The sequence below is a fragment of the Camelus ferus genome, chromosome 9 (assembly GCF_009834535.1).
Source record: "Camelus ferus isolate YT-003-E chromosome 9, BCGSAC_Cfer_1.0, whole genome shotgun sequence".
Classification (NCBI taxonomy): Eukaryota; Metazoa; Chordata; class Mammalia; order Artiodactyla; family Camelidae; genus Camelus; species Camelus ferus.
The window spans coordinates 69,350,184-69,374,569 of record NC_045704.1 but is presented as its reverse complement, the minus strand read 5'-3'; the positions used below and the strand labels follow the sequence as shown (position 1 = coordinate 69,374,569).

General features: G+C 37.9%; 1 protein-coding gene across 3 annotated transcripts in view; it reads left to right on the top strand.

The window, feature by feature from the left end:
* DPYD (dihydropyrimidine dehydrogenase) overlaps positions 1–24,386 on the top strand; it is a 720,433-nt gene that overhangs the window by 325,809 nt on the left and 370,238 nt on the right. For all 3 annotated transcript variants that reach the window (XM_032487157.1, XM_032487158.1, XM_032487159.1), the window contains exon 12: positions 19,405–19,589. In XM_032487157.1, the coding sequence (XP_032343048.1) occupies positions 19,405–19,589 (185 nt within the window). The remainder of the gene's footprint in view (positions 1–19,404; positions 19,590–24,386) is intronic.

Sequence of the window (24,386 nt, the reverse complement as noted above, 5' to 3'; positions counted from 1 at the left end):
ACGACTTCTATGTGCCAGATAGTGAGTAGCTAGACTTAACACTACCCACTGCTACGCTTCTGTGTAAAATGACTCTGAAATCTCTACTTTCCCTGTCTCAGAAGACATTTCCACCTATATTTAATCCTCATGCATATAATAAACATTTACTGAGTTTCTACGAATGCCAGGTACCAAGTTGTATTCTGGAGAGTACAAAGATGAATGAGGCATTCCTTGTACTTAAAAATCTCACAAGTTGGGGTCGGAGGTTAGAGAGAGATGCACAAAGTAAGGAAGTGTCACCTCATCAGGTGTCCCTAAGGCAAGTCACCTCTCAATTTCGCTATTATTATAAATGGTACCATAGTTCTCCTGTCACTAAAGTTAAAAATGGTATCCCAGATTCAAATTTAATTCCAGTTTTACGTTTCATTAAATTCACAGTCCTGATAGAACAGGATGACATTTCTGCCCCTTCCTACTTGAGAACTGCAGCAAATGACTTTACATATACTGTGTATCTTGCTTTATTTTCCACTGTTCCCTATGAAACTATTCTTCACATTATCCAGTACAGTGTGGATTCCTTAGTGGTGAATTCAGAAAGTCCTTGGTGAATGTGTTATATAAAAATATGCTGAAGAATTCAAGGAATGAAATAAACTTCACAGATTGCATATAACATACGGTGATAATTTATTCTCTCAGCATTGTCTGATTGCAATAATATTTTAAAGGGAAATACTTGCAGTGTCTCAATTATATCAATAATATGTATTTGTAAAGGTAAACTAAATTGGAAAATTTGAAGAAAATTAAATTTTTAATCTCAGTTTTTTTCCTCTGAGTTGCTACATAACTTTGGCAAGTCCGTTGATTTGTGTGTTTCACAAAGAAGAATATAAAAGAAGTTTATTTGGTATGAAGCCCCCAATATATCTATAATTGTTTCATGCCATGAAAATGGTGAATGCCTCAATAGCTTATGGAAAAGATAAGTATGTCAAATTTATAAAACAAATTTGGATAATATCCTTGGATTACAGTTGCTAATTATTTCATTGTTCCTAAGGCTTGTAACAATTACAAGTAATCATCATTATTTTACTTAATTCTATTTTATTTCCATCTCTCTCTCTCTTTTTTTTTTTTTTTTTTTGGATTGTAGCAGTGAATGAGAAATCAGAACAAAAGACTGCATATTCCTCATCCCCATATGTGTGCTTATTATAAGCATAATTTAATTGAATCCTTCATTAACTACTGTCCCAAATTCTAAAGGCAGTGCGGTGTCCAATTTCTAATTTGATTGGAATAATAAAGTCTTGGCCTTATTTAATATCTTTCCTGTACAAAACTCACAGTGGTTCCACCTTTTCAAAATTCTCATCCATCCCCTCTAAGTATGTATATAAGATTCCAAATCACATTAAATTCGGTTTTTATTGTTCAAGACTGATTTTAAGGGCTGTCAGTAAATTAAGCACAAGCTACCTCTAACTGGCATATCTACTCCACAAATATTGCCTTTCTGGAAATTTTAAAACATTTATTTCTTTATTTTAAATGTATGTATTTCGTAGTGTAGGAAGCCTCTTCTGCTAAACACCAAGGCCAGTGTTTATGAGATTGAGTTTTCTCTCCTTCCGTTTGTTTGGACCATGTCAAGTTTAAGAGACCTTTCCCTTATTTTATTCCCTTCTTTTTCTGCTTGGAACCAAACTGCCAGTGGTGAGGGCAGGCATGGCTTTTCTGTTAGTTTGGAATTGATAAGGAGAATCCATTTTCACTGACCTCACAGTTTCATTGTTCCGATGGCGGTAATGACAGTTGGCCTTGTCCACACGTTCCTAGCAGATCTCGATGGCATAGTTTTATGTGTCCTTGAACATGCTTTCAAACAACTGAAGGAGGGCACGCGAGCCCATCCGTGACCTTGGTGCCTCTTTCAGACGCTGCACCACAGCCATCCTCTCGTTCTTGTGAAATGTCCCTTTGAAAAGAGCTATGTGCTTTAGTCTCCCAGAACCAATTATAATTTATCTTCCAGTTAGACTGTAAACCCCAAAAGGGCAGAGGCTGTTCCTTTACAGAGAGTTGTAGTTCCAATAGTAGCCCATATACAATTGTGCCCACAATGCATGCACAGTATGTATTTGTACATTTAACTTGATTCATATGAAGATATTAATTTTATTATATAATATGAATATTATACCTGGTATAATATTCCTGCTGTGGGGTGGGTTTGGTTTATTTTTCAGAAAACATAAATGTTAGAAAAGTACTTCTATTTTTCTATTGCTACTGATTTTTTTCCAGTTTTGGCATAAATTGTTGCATTCTTTCTAATCCAGTAAATACGACACTAGTTCGAGGCCGTCTGGTGCAGCAGCTTAGGGCAGGGGCTCGGAGCCAGGCTGCCCGGCTGGAAGCCCCGCTCCCTTCGACTCCTTGTACTTCGTGGTCTTGATCTTTTAAGAGGGGTGATTATAGTATCTACCTTCTAGAGTAATTTTAAGAATAAATAAATGAATAATATATGTAGAACACTTAAATATACGTCTAGTACATAGTAAGCATCTCTTAAGTCTTAGGTGTCATTATCCTTGAAGAACAAAATTATGGTTTAATAATTAAGTTGAGTTACATTACACCCTTACTTTCGTATGAATGTTGTCTAGGAGTAAAGCATTTGAAAAATTAGTACTTCTCGAGGGCCTTGCACATCTTTGCAAATCAGTAAAGCAGACGCTCTTTCAATTTATGACTTTCTGAATGAGAACGTTTCCTGTATGGTTGTTTTTATTTGTAGAAAAAGGATTGCACAGGTTTTGAACTGTGTCGTATGCTTTAGCAACGTTTTATTATCAGTCCTGATGTTTTTCATACCGTTGAGAGGAAGTTTTCTTTCAATGAATTTTTAGTAGTTAGAAATTTTCACTTTTGGGTTTTTGTAAAGTCAGTTATTTAAAGAGCAAAGGATGTTTTTAATACCTTTGTTTTTTCCCTCTTAAACACGGTGAAACTGGGCCAAATTTTTGGTTTGCCTGATTGCTCGCTTTCATTTTAAGAAGGAAAGAGAGAAGCACTTTAGAGGTTACTAAGCTTGAGCTTTAAGCACTTGAAAATTATGGGATGAGATAACCGAGATTTAAAACCCTTGGTTTTTTTTTTTAACCTTTTTTATTGATTTATAATCATTTTACAATGTTGTGTCAAATTCCAGCGTAGAGCACAATTTTTCAGTTATACATGAACATACATATATTCGTTGTCACATTCCTTTCTCTGTGAGCTACCATAAGATCTTGTATGTATTTCCCTGTGCTATACAGTATAATCTTGTTTATCTATTCTACAATTTTGAAATTCCGTCTATCTTTTCCCACCCCACACCCCCTTGGCAACCACAAGTCTGTATTCTATGTCTATGAGTCTATTTCTGTTCTGTATTTATGCTTTGTTTGTTTGTTTGTTTGTTTGTATTTAGATTCCACATATGAGCGATCTCATATGGTATTTTTCTTTCTCTTTCTGGCTTACTTCACTTAGAATGACATTCTCCAGGAGCATCCATTTTGCTGCAAATGGCATTATGTTGTCACTTTTTATGGCTGAGTAGTATTCCACTGTATAATAAAACCCTTTGTTTTTCAAAGGGAAGATGGGATGACTGGTGGCAGTAGAACGGACTCAGGAGGGTGCTGCACAGCACCGCGCAGAGAGCGGGCGCCAAACTCCGGGTGCAGCAGGCGATGCGCGGCCCTTCTTCTGGGAAAGGAGTCTGTGTGCTTCGTTCACCCAGGGCCTACATTTTCCTCCTGTTCGTCTCACTGGAGACAGCAAAGAAACACAACGCCCAGTTCTTTCTGAATCTGTAATGCAACCTTCAGAAACCAACTTCCTTGCTCGATAGCATTAATTGCAGTTAGTTCCATAAGGGAGGCAATTGTTTTCTGTGTTTTTTCTGAAGTGGAGGGAGGTTTTTGGGTTTTTTTAAATCTTTTTATTTTTAAAAATTGCTTACCAGTTCCCCTTATTAGAAGTCCCTCAGAAAAGTTTTACAGAACCTCATAGGGAAGATCAAAGATTCTGCCAATACTAGCTTCATGTGTCACTTTGATTCAGTTGCCTCCACACTGAGAAAAGATGCAGGCCATGGCTTAATTTGCCTTGTTCTGGCCTAAGTCAGAGCTGGAAATTGCCAGTTAGGCGAAAAATGGTGTGCACGAAGCCGTGGCAATACAGATATTCAGGAATTTTTCAAACGTGCCTATTTTTTCCTCAATTATTTAGATGTTAGGAAAAAACCTAGAAAATGTTTTAAGATGAGCCAGGGGCCCAACAATAATCGTTAACTGTGCTTGAAAGGATGTGGCGTCGGTATGTTTGGTTTGTTTTTTCCCTTATTAACATGTTACTTATATGCTACTTCACTGGTGGAACTGAGGACACCAAGGCACTTTCATAACCATCCCCCTCTTTTCTAAACCAGCATGTCTCATTTTTCAAGCAATAAAATGTCTCCTTCAGAAGCAGGGATTCAGCATTCTTTAAACGGTTGTCCACTCTTTGTGACCTCAGCTTTCATAATTGTTCTTCTGCCTCACCAAAAATAAAGAGCAGGGAGCCAGGAATGGAGCACCAAGCTGAGAATGTCAGAATTGATCAGATTTTCCCTATTGTATGCATTTGTATAAACAAAAATGTTTGCAATATAGTTTCGAATAACAGATTAACGGATATTGCACTTTGTTGCTGGATAGGAGAACTTTTTGACTGATGCAGAAGTGATAGAGGAAGGGCCTCACAAAGGATCAGTACAACTAAGAATGGATGAGAGAATTGAGAAGTAATCAGTCCAGTGTAACTTACGGTTATGTTACAACAAGAGCTTGCACTGGAATTTTCCTTACTTATATTTACAAATGTTGAAAGGATTTAAGAGATAACATATTCTAGACTCCTAATTTCACAGGTTTATTTGTTTAACTAATAACTTCTGAGGGCTTGCTATTCCAGGCATTGAGCCCTGTTCTCAATGAGCCGGGGACAAAGTGGTGAAAAGGCAGTTGCAAACCTTGCCTCCAGGAATGCCATTTACCCGGGGAGACACACAATTATGATAAATTATGCTAAGAGAGGTTCAGAGCCCTAGGGAAGCGAGGAACACAGTCTGAAGGTTCTGAGAAGCTTCCTAGAGGAAGTGGGTTGTAAATTGAAGGCTGAGTGATGTGTAGGCGTTTCCAGGTGGAACGGGGGTGGAAGGGAGGGAGCAACAAGGAGATTATGCAATTTACTCAACACCACACTGTTAGATTAAGTAGTCATTTTGTAGTCATTTTAAAAAGCTGTATTTAAAAAAAAGCATGTCTTTAGAAAGTTGTCACCAGCCTACTTATTTCATGCATGTTCTTATCTTTATAAATGAAGGTCTGTTTTGTTTTATGATTTCTACTATTATTTATCATGCGGTGAATTTTTTTTTTTTTTTTTTTGATATCCGAATATGTTATAGGCACTTCCCAGGCGCTAAGAATACAAACACGAGTGAAAGAAAGTCTCTGCCTTTCAGGGACTCCTAGGCTAATGAGAGAAACAGGCGTGTAAATACACACATGGCAGCATAACGTGCTAATCTGACAATATTTGGAGTAGGTTTTAGGGCTTGAGTAGGAGTTTCTCTGTTAGAGGAAATATCATACACAAAGTACGAGCTGGTGAATGGCCTCAGGTGACCAGACAGTGGTGAGAGATTCTGTTCAGCTGGAGCAAATGATGTATGGTGAGATAAGGTGGGAGGTGGTCAGGGGGAAGATGGCAGGAAATTTGGTATAAATTTATGTGGAGTCAAGAGACATATGCAAAGTGATTAGTTTTGAATTTTATCCTATAGACACTCAGGTGACAAACAGGGAGGTTTAAATACGGGTGAGATCTTTATGTTAATGCAGTCATTCTGATAGGTGCCCCATCTTCCTTCTGTCTGCTTGGGTTTGAACCTTTCGTTCTGTTCTTCACGTAGCTGGGATTAGAAACCAGGACAGCACCTTTGAAGTGGTTCATATCAGAGGACAAATGTGTTTTCTAGTATTGAATGCCGGAATTAGGCCAAGTTACTCACCAGTCACAGGTATGATCCAACAATGCAGGTCCCCCGATGGGAAGCTGCTCCAGCCAGATTTTCAGTAGGAAGGAGGGGAGGCCACCTGGTACCTCCCAAGCTGTAGACACGCCAAGGGTGAGTTCCAATTTCTTCTTTCAAATCCACTAATTATGATTACTGATTTCAACTGTTTTAAGAGAAGTAAGTAAAATAAGAGAGACTCCATGAGTGTTATGCCAGTAATTGTTTCCCCACAGGGAAAGAGGTTTCAGGGGCGTGGAGTGATAAGCACGTTGCTCCACCCCGGCGGCGGTGTTGGAGAGGTAGCCTGGGATTACCGCGGAGTCAGATTGATGAGACCAGTTCAAAGACTGTCTCCACCAGTTAGTGTGGCTACTGATTCAGGCCCAGATCGAGGCAAAGGTGGTAGAACTGCAGAAGAAAAGTCAGAATCAAGACATATGTTTTAAGTAGACGGTCAAGATTTGGTCGTCTGTTTCATAAGGAGGTTGACCACGGAGTATCTAGCATGGGAATCTGATCAGATGTTTGTAATGCCTGCAGAACCCACCAGTGCAGCAGGTGGAACACATCTGAGGGAGATCGTGACGTGTTTCATTTGGATTTGCTAGTCCATTCAACCACTGTAAAAAAGGAATAGGACTAAGAACATGTGTGTTGAAATGAGACATTAGGGATCATTACGTATCATTTGTCCATCTTTTCACTGTCATAACCTGGTGCCTAGAACGGTGGTCATTCATTGATTGAATTAATGAATGAAGACTGTTACGGCTTATAGTTTAGATACCAGCTTCTTAAAAGTATGATAAAAGAGGACACATGGCATTTCTTCTGGAAATCCAGAAGGAACTCACCTACCATATGATGGAGAAGAAAAATTCAGTTTTTGAGCTGTACCACACTGCTTTGTGGATGGTAAATATCTTAGGAGGAGATGGCATCAGGACAGGTTTATTCATCATTCTGTGCCTTTCCCCTTTTGCTGATTAGTTCCTCATGCTACCATTTCATTTCTTAACGCCTCAGTAATAAAACATTCCTAAATCCTTTGTATTGGTTGGCCCAGTGATGAAAATGAATCCTTTTTTAATCTTCCCTGTACATTGCTTTGTTTTTAACTGCTTTTTAAGGCAAGAAGCATTCTCAGGAAACCGATAGTAAAACTATGCATGTTTTCTTAAAAACTGCCCTAATTATCAGACACTTTTCTGGCTGAAAGATTTACTCTCTCAATTATAAAATACGCTGTGCGGAGTGAGCATAAAGTGGTGGAATCTAAAGCAAGTACTGGCATTTCTGCAGAAAAACCGTCCAAAATGATGGAATCTTCACACAGTTTTTCTCTGGAGTTATTTTTAAAGGGTGGAGAGGATGAGGAGGGGAGGTCAAACTGATAACGGTGTTGAAAGTGATTTCGAATCAACCTCCCATCACTTACAACCGCCTTAGATGTCCATTTGAAGCACAACATGATATTTCTGTAATTATTTTACTTCCCTCTAATAACTGCATAGGAATAGGTTTGTCTCCCCAGTGAATAGCTCTGTTCAGAGCCTTCCCTTATCTTTATTTTCCAGGTTTCACTGGTGGTTGATATCATATGCATTCTTACAGGGAGACAGTGGATAAATCAGTACTTTTCCATCAAATCAAAGATTACATACAAGAAGTAGAGCGGTGGCATGTAACAAGTTTTGCTGGGGAAAGAAGGTAGAAAATGGAAAAATAACAATTGTTTCAGGGAACAGAAATCTTAAAACGTAACAAAACGTCATTCAGCGTAATGTGAGTTAATGCGTGTCCAGAGCTTAATGGATCACAGCCTATCATATCTGTCTTTTAAATTCTAGTTAGCTTATGAGATGCTAAAAGTTTATTCTGAAACCTAGTGTTCTTGTGAAATGTGAAACTACATTAAGCTGCTCTATGATATAAAATCAAGACGTAAAATTTAGTCAAATTATAAAGTAATGATGTATATTTTCTACTAATGTTCTTAGTAATTGTATTTTGTATTGCAGATTATTGTTAATTACTTTGCATCTGTGTTCTTGGCTCAAAGCACAAAGAGAAAATAAAAATATACCTATTTAAGATAGTCTTTGGTTAAATTAGACATTGACCTGCATAAATGTAGGTTGTAATTTTCTAAGTTGGAAAATTACGTTGAATCATATTTAATCTATAGCCCGCAAATGTGGAAGCAACCCAGTTCAGATATAACATGCACAGGTAATTTATTAGGTGTCCCGATGTGCTAGCATTGCTGGAGGAGAAAGCCAGCACTAACTTTTAACATAAATTCAGAGGTCCCGCTCAAGCTTTATATGCTATCCAGTGCCAACTTTTTTTTCCATGCTAGCCATTCTTGTAACATTTTATAATTATGAAGCTCCTTAAAATGTTTTCAAAGGACTTTCACTGACATGACCATTTTCCGTACAAATGCATGAAAGAGTGTCAAGCACATTATATTCAGCAAACATCCATTGATTTTCCAAGCCCTCTGAGAAGCATATTGACAATCCACTTGGTTTCATATAGCCCGGTGTTTTCCCCTGTGTGTGCACACTGTTGCCAAAGGAACTGCTACGTCACCATATCACTGCATTACTCTAATACTTTAGAGTCTAAAATTATTCTTCCCTGTTGGTGGGATTGAAACCAAATGCTTCAATTTCATTTTGACACCCTTCTAACCTGCCCTCCTTCATATTTGTGGGACCGTATTTCCCATTCTTTCATTCTATATTTATTAAATATACAAGATTCTGCATTAGGTTCTCCTGGGTACACAAAAATGAATATGTTGTCCCTGTCTACAGGAGCTTGCAGTCTAATAGAGGAAGAAAAATGCACATAAATAAAGGTGCCAGTAGGTAAGAAAGACTCAAGGAGAAATAGATAAACTGCTAACGTAAAACATAGGGTGAAGAGATGGCTTCTAGCTGTGAGAATCAGAGAAGATTTTATGAAGGTAGTGGCATTTTTTAATAGAGCTGAGGACTGGGTAGGAATTAAGAGTAAGAGAGAAGGGAAAGCACTTCCTACTGCAGTGAACAGGCTGGCTACGCACAAGGAGCAGTTCCTTCAGCTGGACCATCAGGCACACGGGGAGAGATTGTAGAAGGCAGAGTAACATAGCATTGCTAATCCACAGATTGTTTAGTGTTGGGCTAAGGTACCTAAATTTTATTCTAAAATTGATGGGTACCTGAAATCTAAAGGGCCATGTCGATTAAATATGTTCCCCTCACACACGGAGGGAACAGATAATTAAATGTGTCTCCTTTTTGGTTGCTGCTCTTCCCCTGCTTCACTGTACACCCTTTATATATTCTAAATGCTGTTGACAGGAAGACTGCAGGGTAGTTTATTCATATTTTAATCCAAAGTACCCAGCATAGTCTCAGAGGTGCCCTGAATGAATGGATAAATGAATGAATGAAGACGGAGAAATGTTGGGATGAGTAGAATGAAATGATTGTTTCATTCTAACTGTCCCTACAGAAAATTCACATGAAGACTAAATTCACATATGAAAGCAGCATTTATGCAATGTATCACATGAAGACCAGCAAGTCCTCCTTCTGTTGAGGGAATGGTCAGATGCTGGACACAATCATTTGCATTGAGAATAGCATCCTCCTCCCTGGTCACCTTGCTTTTTGCTCTTGCTTCGACATAATCCTACCAGAATCAGCTTTACAAACAGAAATTATATCATTTTATCCCCCTGTTCCAAGCCCTCCAGCGGCCCCCCTTCTCCTCTTCAAGGGCGTCAGCTTCAGCTCGTCCTAACTCCTCGGTCACGGCTCCCTCTGCCTGGAGTGACCTGCCTGAGGTCTTCACACACTGGCTCATTCTTATCTTCAATGTTTTAGCTGCTCAGATGTCGTCCCACCACCATGCTCTAAAGCCCCTCTCCCACTTCTCACTCCTCCCACCTTGTGACACTCTCCTCCATATAACTCCCTTCATAGCCATTTTTACTCTCTTATAGTTCACTTACTAATTTGCTTTTTTTTTTTTTAATCTTCCGCCAGCTGAAATGTATACCCTGCAAGGCCAGGTCCCCTGTCTGTAGTATACCACCATGCCGACGACTGGATTTAACACACAGTTAGACAGTAAACATTTGCCAAATGAATGAACCAATGTGAGCTAGTGCCTTGTTCTTTTTCCCATGCAATCATTATTCAGCTCCCAATAAGAACACCCTGTATGCGCTTCCTTGCTGTCTTTGCCAGGTCCTTGCTCCTTAACTCCTTTTATTCTGCCTATTGCCTTCATCATTGACCAGCAAGCGGCACCTTTTTACTGCTCGTTGACCTGCAGATCCCCAAACGTAGCTACCTACCCTGCGTTTCTCTTGTATTTGACATTTCTTGAAATGATCACTTCTTGGCTTGTGTGGCTCAGAAATACCTTGATTTTCATGAAACCAATGATTCCTCCTCTGGCTTTAGTTCAGATTGTGATTGCGGCCACTTTAAAAAATAAGTGCTTCCTTCTATTTTTACATGGATTTGTGTTCTTTCTTTAGGAACTGTATCCACCTTTATGACTGTATCTAATCCCCAGGTTCAGGGCCCTCTCCTAAGTTCTGGGTGTTTATCTCCAAGTGCCCCTGCAGGCCGCCGGGCACTCCCAGTTGGTACGGCTGTAGCAGACTGGTAGTTTTGTTCAAATCCTGAGAGTGTGACCTGGGTAGCTCACCTCAGTTTCAGTTTCCTCAACTATAAAATTAAAATAATACCTATTCTGTGGGGTTCCAAGAAGACAATATATGCATTGCCTCATTCAGAACCAGCCACATATTCATAAAGGCACCCAATAAATGTTTTTCATTATTCTCATCTTGAGTCCTCTTGCATATAGCCTTTACCAATACCAAAGATGTTTCTTGACTGATGGTAACACAGCCAGTGCTCTCTCTATATAAAGACGCTGTATTTTTGAATCGTGCATTTACTTATGTGCTAAAAAAATTTTTAAAGAAATTCTACTGTGTGTTTTAAGTTTGCATTGAAGTATGCCTGCAGCCGATTGACAAGGAGAAAAAAAAAGTCATAAGATGGATATCAAAAAATAACATTAATGAGCTGCTAAAGCTAAAATTACAGGAACTTATGAAATTGGTTAAACATAAAAACCATTAAACTGTTTACTGAAGCTTCACAGATATACTGCAGTTAATGAGCATTTCTGCTATTTAAATAAGCCCAAATTGAACACACATTACATGGATACATAATTAGTCATGGCAGTCAAACACACATAGGCTTACTTTTAAAGCTCTATTTAGGGACTCTTTTCCATTTGATTTATTTTGTTAATTAAAATATTTTTCAGTATTCACTTATATTTTAATAATATTGTCTTCACAAGTAGTATAATTTACTACTGGCTTTCTGTTTGTTTTTATTTATGCTTTAAATGCAGCAAATGGGGATTTTATATTAAACATTTTTAACCCCTTTCGGTAATTATTTATATCACTTGATGGTATCATTCAGCATTTTAAAAAGTTCTTTCACTGAGAAATATATATATATATATAATATTTCAGTAGCCTCTCCACTTTTTTCACTGTCTCCTAATTATCAAGAGGTATTAAGCACCCAAATGTGCATAGAATTATGATGATTATGGTCCAAATCAGATTAAAGGATGATCTATTTCTTCAAGGAGTTTGTAGTCTTAAGTAGATGGTATCATTGAATATAAATAAGCAAATCAAAGTGCAGCGTTTGGGAATCCAACAGAGAATTTGAAAACAATCCCCACATATTTCCTTCAAGGACACTGACCTCTTTGAGGAGATCTCTTCCAGAGAAAATGAAATCAAATCTTCAAGGAGTTTAGTGTTTTAAATAGATGGAATTATTGCCGAGAAATAAGCAAATCAAGGTGAAGTGCTTAGACAATTTTAATTCTGAATTGATTAGTTGGTCAGTTTAGGAAATGAGACTGAGGCTCCCTGTAGAATACAAGCAAAACAAAAGGAGTTGCTGCAGGCTATTATTGACATCCAGCTTTTGTGTTTAACTTGGGGAGCCTAAGCTTGTCCTGGGCATGGAAGGGAAGAAAATTAAACCTGTGCTTTTACCCTGCCTGGATTCTACAAGCATATCCAAACCGAACATTGTTTAACCATAGCAACGAGGAAGTCAGATAGTTAAATCAAGCAAAAGAAATTAACCAAGTGTCTCTTCCTCTCTAGTCCGTGTGTTTGTCACTGCAGAGACATTTTTGGAAGCTTTTTTTTTTTTTTAAGGAAAATATTTCAGTTTCCTCTCCACAATGCACTGACTCTCTAACTGTGCAAATAGGACCTATGAGAAAAATAGTCAAGACAGGATGAGTCCTAAATAAATAGACTGGATTACCATTACATTTTCAACCAGAAAACCTCCTTCAAGTTCCTCTTGTGTACCAATTATTGTGCCAGATGCTGGGGAAGGAGCTGACTCAGATATGGTCCCTAAACTCAAGGAGTGGTGGAGGGCAAAGCCAGTAACTGAAATAAAGTCACACAGTGACTATTTAACAGAAAGGGGTTGTGATTAATTTAACAAAAAGGAGAAAGAAAAGTTTCCATTGGAAGAGGTGACCTAAAGGTTGAACCTATAAAGCTGATCAAGACTACAATTCTTTACTGTCCCTCCAACCCCCATCTGCTTCATTTTAATTATCCCCATGGTTCCCAGTAGTGAAGCTTTAAGAGACCGTTTCTGGTCCATTTCTGGCTTTCCCTTGACCCCACAGCAAGGGTCAGTGGCAAGGAGGACTCTGGAGTCAGAAATAACTGAACTCATACCCTGGCTTTGCCACTTCTTGGCTGTTTTTAGGATGATAACACCTACCTTAAAGAGTTGTTTTGTGGTCTACATGAGATGACTGTGTGCAAATATCCAGCATTGTGCCTGCCTCACTCAAGGGATCAAAGAATGCTGATCACTTTTCTTAACATTCTTCATGAGGTGAGGATGCTATGAATGAGATGGAAGATGTAATCAGGAGAGAATTTCCTTTGGATAAATTGCTGGAACATGGTAACTGACTGCACGTTGAGATAACTAGAGGGAAAAGATTCAAAGATTACACCAAGATATTTAAGGTCTATTTCTAGGATTTTTGAGAAAGGATAAAAGGAAAAAGCAGCAGTGAAGATTAAAGAGTGATCTTGGAGCCAGGTGGAAAAGCAGAAAACGTGGTGTTATTGAAGCCAAGGGAAGGGGCTTTCGTGAGGAGGAAGTGGTCATCTGTCAAATGCTGCTGAGAAATCAGGGAAGGCAGTGTCATGCTTAGGGTGAGTGTTGCAGCACCCACGTGTGCTTGCACGATCTTGAGCCTAAGGACCTCCCTAAATCTTGTTCTTGGGGTGCCTCACCCCAGGCTGCCCTAGTCCTGGTCCTGAAGTGAGGTGGCCACTGAGAAGAGTCACTGGTGTGGCAAGCTGAATCATCTCCATGGAAAGAGATTCAGTGAAGCCTTGGTCACAGTGAGTAGGAGTCATGAAAAGGCAAGCTTGCTGATGATCAGCTGTGAGATGGGAAAGACCAGAGGAAGCTCCTGAGCTGGGTTTTGGATGTGATGGTTTAGAAGAGACAGTAGAGCATCCACGTTGGAACCTCTAATAGGCAGCTAGAAGTGCCGGAATAAAAGAGTAAGATGATGTTTGAGGTCTTTTCCACAGAGATGAAGCTAAAGGCACAAGAGGACTATAATTTCTGATGCAGAAAAATGTAGTCGACTGAATATTTGAAACCTGGGAAGAGAATAATGATGAAGTAAAGAGGACCCGGATGGAGTCCAAGAAGGACAGTTTAAAAAGAAGGAGAACCCAGATAGAGAAGATTCTGCAGATCAGAGAAGGAGATCAAAACTAATGTGATTCTGCTCTTGGATGCCAAGAAAGACAAAAAGGAGGAGGACTGAGGTCCCAGAATTTGGTGGCCGTAGACAGCATAGTTTCATTAAAAGGGCAGACTGGATGGAGTAACCGGGTGGAGAAAAAGTAGGCAGCCAGTACAAATTTACTGTAAGAAATTAGATAAAGGGCGAGATAAGAATCAGTGAGGAGAGAACCAGGCTAAAAGCCAGTGTTTCAAAATAGGAGAGGAGAGAACATGAGAAAGACAATATTCCAAAAAGGATCACAGGTATTGAGATCCTGGAGGAGTAAGAAGGTATAGAATCAAGGGTAACACTGGAGGGGATTACAGAAAGAAAACACTGGATCTTCGTTGCCGGCTACGTCGTGGTTGCGGATGGACAGCATATTAACTCAGACACCTAGAGGCAGAGGGAGATGTGAAGACAACTCCTGCCAACAAGATGCTCATGCCATCTGGACGGACTTGATACTCTTAGTTGAAGGCATTCTCTGGTTCTGTCCCCTCCTTACCCCAGGTTATTCTGTTGAAGGAGCTCTGATATCCTGGCTCTGTAATTAGAATTTATTTGCTTTTGCTGAGATTTTGCTTTCAGCTCTGAGTTACTAAGATTATTGCCTCAGCTCGCTTTTTTGTTTCATTGTGCTTCGGTCCTATTGACTAATAGGTTATGTAAAACTGAAGAAGGAGCACATCGATGAATTCATCTCTTTTCAAGATATCATTTTATTATAAATGTTGAAAAATTCTTATTCCCCCCACTGTTTTATAGCATGTCCGACTCTCCAGAGAATACTAGTAACTCTTCTTCATTGTGCTTGCTGTTGTATTCTTTTATTGTTTATGGGAAATTAATTTATATTCATGTACTAAAATACAACATTCTTGACATCTTTTTATAAATACTGAGAAATATACTTGTCATATGCTCGTGGGTTTCTCTTCTACATATATGGCAGCACAGCTACATCAGTTTAATTGACCTTGGCAATCTGCATCTGCTGGTGATGTGTCCCTGAGGGACGGCTTCTGCAATTCTAAGCTGTGGCTTATTGAAGAACTTGTGTGTCACAATACAATTAAGTCTATATAAAAAAAATCGTTTCATGCATAACATTAAGTTGACTAAAAGTTCCTATTTCAAAACCATTTCTTCTTTTAAAGCTACCTCAGAGTGTCTTTGTTTTTTAAATAAGCTCATTCGAACATAGTAGTAATTAAAGCAGAAAATTATCATAAATCTTGAATGTTTGGTATGAATTAAGGATGTTTTCATTCCTTTTAAAGACTGCATAAAATTCCAGGCACCATATCATTTAACACATTTCTCTCCCATTTGCAGAACAGCATAGACTGCGGATAAGCATGTTTGGGGGGTTCTTTTTCAAGTTCTTTTTCTGTTCGTCTGTGGAGCTCTGGAACATATGCTGCAGCCTCTATCAAGATGCAGGCTCGTGGAAATCTGTGGGAAAACTGCATGATCATAGCAGAAAGTCCCTCTCCCCTCACCCCCATTATTTTATAAACAAGAAAGAAAGAAACACAATCCTTCTATTAATATTCATTTAACACTTCATAGGAAATGGCAAGCAGTTATTTGGTTTGCAAATGCAAATATACATTTTTCATTCACTTATGCTTTCTCTCCTTCCAAGCTAGATAAAGACAGAACAGAAGATAGGCTTCTGAGATTTATTTTTATTATATTCCAAGTTAAATGTATCAGCCGAGATGGAAGGGAGCTGTGAGGAGCTCACAGAAGGGTCCTTACAATGGTGAGGAGGATGAAAGTCTCCCTCATAAGAAGCAGCTAAATAAATGAACTCCTTTCTGACAAATTATGAATAAAAGCACATGGGTCTTTTTTCACTGAATCCTTGATTTATTTGAGTTCTAAGTTAAATACTTTGGGGCTTTAAAAATATGGTTTAATAATAGAAATAACTACTGTATTTCAAAAGAATCATGGAAATCATGAAAGGTATTATTTGGATCCATAATCAGAATAAAAAAAGTTTCAATAAATTAATCCTCTATCTCTCAGTCTCTCCCAGTCTCTCCTTCTCTCATGCTTAAATATTGAGTCCACTGTGCCTACAGGGAAATGATCCGAGTCATCTGATGTTCAAAGTGTGATGATCGGACATTCTTGTGTTAGCTGCTTCGTGTCACTGATTGAAACCGTTTCTGACCCACTGCAGCATTGCTTATATTCTTATAAGTTATCATGTTCTATTTTTGCAATGATCCTTTGTCATTTGGACAGAGGACAAGTCAAAATATTAGATATTAAAATGCAAACAAATTATTTTGATTAATGTAAGCTTTGCTGTACTGTTTAACAACATCATAACCAATTGCCTGACCTCTCATTTTTTCCCAATTTATTTCTTAAATGAAACTATGAACGTATTAAACTTGAAGGCCTCTAAAAAGAGTAGGGGAACAGACACAAGTTACTATACATATAATAGATAAACAATAAGGGCCTACTGTAGAGCACAGGGAACCATATTCAGTTTCTTACACTAACGTGGAGTGGAAAGAATCTGAAAGGAAAATATGTATGTATAGGGATAACTGAATCACTTTTATGTACCCCTGAAAATAACGTTGTAAATCTATTACACTTCAACAAAAAAATTAAAAAAAAAAGTAGGGGAAAAGTTCCGTAGATAATTTTCCAAAGGGGGCTGAGATAATTTTTAATTAGGGAGAAAATTTGTTTTCTGTTTCAGAATACAGTGTCAGAGCGTTGTTTGATTTTTAGTGAGGTTAGTTGCATGTTACAAATGACAGAATAATTAAAACAGTTGATATTCAGGTCCAAGACTTCAAGTTATAACTGAATCAAATATTGAGGAAAGACAGCGTATTTGTAAAAGTAAACATGAGTGTGTATGAATGTTTAGAAATATAAAATAACACAATGTGTATCCAGTGGAGAGACCTGTGAATAGAATGGTGCTTTTGAATTCACAAATGAATATTCTTAGCTTGGCTTATGGTGTTGGTACTAAATATTTTAAGAAACGTAAGAATTCCTTATTAAACACCTAGTAACATCCCTGCCTATTTATTAACTGAGTTAGTGATGGGCTTTAATATTAGAGGGAAATTTGCTACATGCATTTTTAAATCATAAAAAATTATAAAGCATATTACTCAAGAACTTCAGTTTAATTCAACAAGCATTTATCCAGCACCTGCTGTTTATGGTGCATTGTACTCAAGAGTAGATTTGATTCAAGTTTGTGAGATCTGGGGCTTGTATAATATTTAAGGACTTCTCTATTAAAAAAATTACAAATTCAAATTTAGGGACAAGGCCTTGAAGGAGGCCCATGCAAGTAAGAGACCCTGAAGCTTAAGCTTCGATAACTTCACAGTATGTGTGTCTTTGACTCTCATAGCTGCTTTGGGAAATCAAAGATAACCAAGGTATAATCCCTGCCTTGCTTAAGCTTAGAGTGAGTATGTGCTAACCTTTAAGGGTGTTCCTGTAGAAAGTGAGAAAAATGTATGAAAGGGCTTTGATCTCCCAGTGAAATGATTATGAATTCCTTCTCGTTTAAAAATCATCTTTATTTCAGATCTCTATAGAGCCCAAGTCTTGGACAAATAAGGTCATTGCTTATACAGGAGAATTATTTTTTACCCCGTGTGTGTGTGTGTGTGTGTGTGTGTGCACGCGCGCATACCATTCAGTGATGGTGTGTTACAGGTACCATTATTATAATAGGTTGAACTGATGAGCCTTGCTCACCATTGATGCTTTTGCAACTCAAATAACTGTCAACAGATGGTGATGATGATCTGTTATGCAACGGGGAACAAATGATAAAGGTCTCTTTTCTATGTGACCTTTAAAGACATTAGAAAAATCTCAAAATGCCATTCTGCATTGAAAATAATTACATGAATATTTAATTTTACTCTCAATGAAAGGTGAAATTCCATCAGAGATACAAACAATAGAAGATTTTTAAATAAAAACCTGAGCACGATAGCAATGATACATCAACTCATCCATCCATCCATCCATCCATCCATCGAATTGAATGTCTCCTATGCTCCAAATACTGCACTAGGCTAGGGGGCACAGTGTAGGCAGCATGGACAAATTCTTTTTCTCATGGAACCTGCAGTCTTGTGGGGAAAACAATCAACAGTAGTTCCTTATAATAGTTTTCTAAAATTCCAATATTCTTCATGTAAAAGCTATTAATATGTACCAAGGTTGACTTTTTTTTTCGTATTGTTGCTCATAAGAGATTGGTTTGAAGTGTCAGAATAACATTTTTCACGTTTGGCTGTTTTATTTTCAACTTGAATTTTTAATCTATTCAACAGCAAACTTTTGTGTTCCAAGATCTTCTAGTGTCTTCTCCTTGAGCTGATGTTGTGATAGTCTCTTTTTAATTGGAGTGAAGGATAACTCCCTTAAGTCTATCCTGAGATGCTGTGCTTAAAATTCATGACATGAATACCTAGAAAGAACATGTCATCTTAAATACTGGCACAGTTAGCTCCATCATATATGGTACCCATCTAACTTCCTTCTCTTCTTCCCTAGATAAACCTCTTCTCTCACTTGCTTTCTTTTATCTCTTCTAAACACCAGGATCATGTGTCTAATCAGTTTCCTTTAGATATGTTTCTTAAAGGAACTCATTGCTCTTCCTTTTCCATGACATGTTTAGATTCATTGGAACACAGAATATTTAGCAAATAATTTAAACCTTGTTTACAGAGCCATTTCCACAAGGAACTAATGTTAATGTTTGCATTTCTTGACTTTTACAAAGTAAATGAAACAGAAATTGCTGACTAAATGTAACTATATTCTGGGTCCATTAAATCACTGAACATTATGTGTAAATAATTTGGTGAAAATATAGAAGATTTCATCTTGTTTTGTTTATAAAATGTGCTGTGAAAGGAAGAGATTGGCTGTTGGCTCAAATCCACAATGTAATTTACACCTATGACACACAGGAATAAGTTTAGGATTATATGACTAATAACAAATTTATGAAAATAATTGTTATGGACAAAGTTTTAGAAAATACATTTTATAACCATTAAAATATTTGAAGGGGGACTGTATTTTCCCTCGTCATGGATACCTCAGACCTGAAACATGGCCCGAATCTGTGGTCTTTATGACCTATATGTGAGATGTATTTTGAGTTGGTGAAGCCAGTGCACTTCAAAAGCATTGTTCACCCAGATATTTCATCAACTTTCCATTTTTATGGTTCATTAAAAACAGTTGTGTGAATCCCAAGAATAATAATTAAATCATAATTTTTCTTAATTTTCAAATTATTGTTATGTGATGCACAGATTAGTCATTGCCTGTTGTCTTTTGCTTTTTTTTCCCAGTAAAAGAAGCCTTGAGCCCTATAAAATTTAACAGATGGGGTCTCCCAGAAGTAGATCCAGAAACTATGCAAACCAGTGAACCATGGGTGTTTGCAGGTGGTGATGTTGTTGGTATGGCTAACACTACAGTGGAATCCGTGAATGATGGAAAACAAGCCTCCTGGTACATTCACAGATACATACAGGTAGGCATTTACCATCAATTTCAGTTAATTTTTTATAATGGATAAGTACTCCTTCATTTCTTTTTGCTACTCACTTATGTGTGCATTTCTAGAAGGCATATAATAATTATATATGAATTATGTCATGTATGTATGTACTTGGATAGAATTTTTAAAATGTGGACTCGATAGCAGAACTGTTTAGTTGATTGAAAATTCATTGTCCATTTCTACCAGTGTAATGCCATGAAGTTCTTCATCCTCTGTGTGCAAAATAATTATCAGTGTTCAAAGACACAGATAATACATTTATCAAATCTAGACGGTACACAGGGTGGTAGGGGATCCGTGTTCCTAATGATCTTACACCATCCAGAAAACTGCGTTGTCTGTCCACTTGGATCAAGTGAGTTCCCATTTACTTCCTAAATTGTATTCACCTAATTGAAAAGAAAACACATATTTTATAAATTTCATTTGTAATTTTTTTCTTACTATTTAGTTTTATGATACAAATGTAGAATGTAAAAATGATAAAATATGAAGTTAAACATACTGTGGACAGTAACTCTGTGGTCTTGTGGAAAAAGCCGATAACTACTAGATTTCAGTTTTCTGTCATTTTGACAAAATGCTTTTTCCTTCTTGCTCTATAATTTCAATGTAGACACAGTGACCTCATTTACATAAAATGTTTCTGGCAAAGTTTGCTCTTGTAAATAAAATCCTTATTCTTTCTTTCCTATTCAGGAGACTCTAAATTCAGTAATATACTTACTGTCTCCCTTTTTTTGGTTTCTCACCTGCTAATGAAATTCGCTTTGTCTTTAGTATTTCCTTGAATATTTTTCTTCCTCTTTGCCATGACCATTTAGTCTCTCCTGGCTGGTCTCCTACCATGTCTGTAATTCATCCATGACTACTTATCTACTAGGTAGGGCCTGGACTTAGTCATGATTACATCGCATTTGTTATGTTCAATTCACCCAACGACTCCCATCCCACCTCCGCATCTCCAAGTAGAAGAGATTGAGATGTTGGGATCTGAGCCAGAATGTGGTGTCCCAGAAATGTGACGCTCTGAGAATGGGTGTAGTCAGCCTACCGGTTTTGTATAGAGTCCAAGGTGTGATTTAGGAAGCAGTGTTTTGGAGAGATGACAAATCTAAAATTAAGAATGCTGTCCAAATCAGTCGTAAATCAAAAGGGACTAGGCTAGGAAGAAAAGGGGGAAAGGAATGTGATTTTAACAGACAGGAACCTGAGAACACAAAGGAGACATGTCAGCTGTGGTGCCGGCTCTAGTCCCTGCATCTTTGGAGAGTCGCCAGGGCTCATACACGGTGGGAGCAGTTCAGGACAACCGCCCAGCGTGGGCTTCTGCTTTGGCTCTTTTTGCTTCTTTCTGTCCCAAGACTTATCACTCTGTACTTTCATTTTCTCCTTCTACCCTTATTTTTTATTTTTGTAGTGTTCTCAAGGCTCCCTGGCACTTCCTCCTGCGTGACTCCCTCATCTGTGTCTCCAGCAGGGCATTCTCTTCCACGATCCAGCACGTGCTGAATGTCTTCACTTACCTAACCTGTGTTTAAAATGCACTGCTCTGCTTGGGTGTGTGTCTTGCCTACGTGTCAGGCTCACTGCTTTTAACCAAACCACCATCTCCTAAAGCTGTTCCACCTCCAGGATTTGACGTTTCTTATTCCCAGAGTCAAATCCCCTAAATCAGTGGTGCTCAGACTCTGGGTTACTCACACTAATAAAACTTTCAAAATCAATTTGGGAACTAATGCAGGTCTGACAGCCTCTTATTTTTCTGAGTCACAGCATTAAAACAAACACTCAAATACATGACATTATAACATTTACTCGCATATATTAACAGGAGAGTTTGTGAGAAAAGTGGGAAACAGCGCAGTCTCAGGATAGAGGTGGTTCCTAAGAAATCAGAATCGGAAGATTGACACTAGCATGTTCACACACACAAGGATGCTTCTCTCATAAAACAGCACCGCTGTACACACCCATACTTACGAGCTATTTAGCTAAATTTTCTTTTCTTCTTCTCTCTCTCATATATGTCTGGTCAATTCTATCCCTGTAAAAAAAAACTTTCATACACTTACTTTTATTTACTTATTTTTTTGTGTGGAATACAACTTTTGGTTGCCGACATCTCACTGACCAGTCTGTTAACTCCTTCAAGAAATGAAAGTTTAATCAGGAAAAGAGAAAAGACTTTTGTGTTAGGCCGGATGAAACCTAGTGAAAATGTGAGTTCACTTTGCAGGAGTGAAACCTGTGGGATTGAAAAACTAAAATCGAGCATAGGCCAATGGAGAATGGCATGTGTTTTTTTTTTTTTCTAAATATTAAATACATGTATAGCTTTTACATCAAAAGACATAGAGAAGGTTTACTATAGTTTATGGTTGTGGTTTCATAGTGCTTCACAATTATTGTTTACAAAGATTCTTTTTTTCTTTTTACTTCCCTAAATCTGATAAGTGTGTAGAAAAAAAATTACAATCATTTTACATAGCTTCCGCTTACTTATGAAAGGAAAGACACAAACCTTTAGGTATGATGAACAGAAAAGTGCATGTGCTTTAAAAATATATACTGTTAGGAAAGATAGCGTTTGAAATATAAAATTTTAAATCTGTGACCAGTACGAATTTTGGATTTGGCTGAAGGATTCAGACTTGTCAAACAAAGTATTAAATTACATTTTAAAAATAGAGTAGAAATGGCAGGTAGGTAAAAATCTCTGCCAGGTAACATCAGCCCTTCTACCTTTCTGTGGGGCTGTTGGACGTGACGTGCTGAGCAGCAGTGAGACCGAAACGGAACCTGCACCCAGAGTGGATTTTTCTCTCTCTACACTGTCGTTAACTTAGTTCTGGCCTCTGTCACCTCTTGAAATCGCCTCCAATTGCTCCTGTCACATCCAGTGCCCTCATACTGCAGCCAGGGTCATCTTTCTAGAATACAAGTTTGATCATTTCCTCATTTAAAACCCTTCAGAGGATTCGCTTTCCGCTCAAGGCAAAGCTCGAATTCCTGTGTCAGTCTGCCTTCCCCCGGCACACCAAGATTTCCCCTCCATCCGCCCCTTTCCCAACTCTGCCCATTTCATTCAGCTGTGTCCCTCTTGTGCTTCAGATTTTACTTCCTCCTGTGCTTCGGGAACGTGTTCCTCCTTCTGAGCTCTTTAGCGCCTACACTTCCCTGATGGAAGCCTTCCTACTGGTCTCTCCCTACACAAGCCAGTGACAGACTGTTTATTATTATACTCTCAAAATAAAGAGTGCATTCATCTATTAGGTAGGGAAAAGATGTAGAGATAATTGATTTTAAAGGAATTTAAAGAGAAGCTAAGAAAACATGGATTTGTTATGTAAGTTCATTAGCACTGTAAATAAATAGTATTTTCTTACTAATGTAGCATTTGTTTAGAAAACTTTCTATGAGGCCTGAAGAGTATTCATGAATGAAAGTTTCTAACACCTTGTCTTATACATTTGTTTGGGAGAAAATGAACACTAGACAGTGGACTTTAAAAAATGATTTTATACATATTTATAGTATGTATTCATGCATGCAATCATTGCAATTAGATATTTAGAATTTTTTTTGTAATACTTTTTTTCAGATAAATGTCATTATTTAAAGACACTCATATTGGGATTTCAGTTATATCCATAGTTGTCTGAAGAGAGCCTCACTAAATTTTATCAGTTGATTTAATCAATTACCTCGCATTGAGTACCAGCTGTTGGGCTTAACACGACTTTGGGACGGTACCAAAGTGAATAAATGAGGAGAGGCATAACATAATAGTTAGAAATTTGGGCTCTGAATTAAACAGACCTGATTTCAAACCCAGTTTCAATACTTTCGAACTGTATGACCTCCGGAAAGTCACTTCATTCCTCCAGGACATGGTCTTCTTAGGAGTAAATAAATTATTTATTAATAAAAAAGCAGTAACAGAGTTGCTACCCTACTGGGTTTCAGGGAAGAATATGTGAGAGAACTTATGTTAAGGTCTTAGAAAGAATCTGAGCTATAAATATTTGTTGTTTGTGGATTACTGGAGATTATTCCCTTTGGACTTTTAAAATGGTATAAGAAACAAAGTACAAAGCAGGAGACTTGGGACAGAAAGCCAGAGTGTATTGTTTGATGGAGAAGGACTGAAAGAGGCTATTGCAGGTAATTACAACGGCATTTTATTTAGCCGTTCATTTATTCATCCATATGCCATACACATCCATGTATCCATGTAGTCATTCACATGTGGGTTCATTCAATCATTCAATAAACAGTAACTTTTTAAAAAATAGTGCTTTGAAAATAGTTACGTAAACATACATCTAATACAAAATAATGAATGCAACAATAAAAATGTGAAGGCACAATGTAGTAGGGAAGAGATAATGATTGATTCTGTCTGGATGTGGGTATCAGGATGTGGAGTCGGCAAAGACTTCATAAAAATCAAGATACAGGTAAAGAGGGAAGATTAAAAAAAAAAAAACTGGAAGAATGCTGAGTGATTTGAATTGCTGGAACCTAAAGAACGCTGCTGGTAAGATTGTGTATCTTGCCCACTGCACAAGGGGTGCCCAGACAAGGGTGCCAGCGGGCTGAAATTCAGAGCAAGCCCCACTCACCAAACAAATGGTACCTTTGGTTGTGCTGTGTCTAGTCAGAGGCAGGAGTGCCTTCCTTGAACTTTCTCAAAAATGCTTTCTGCTTCCTCCGTAAACCTTGCACCTGTCCAAAACGTCTTTTTATTTCACCAAAAGGCAG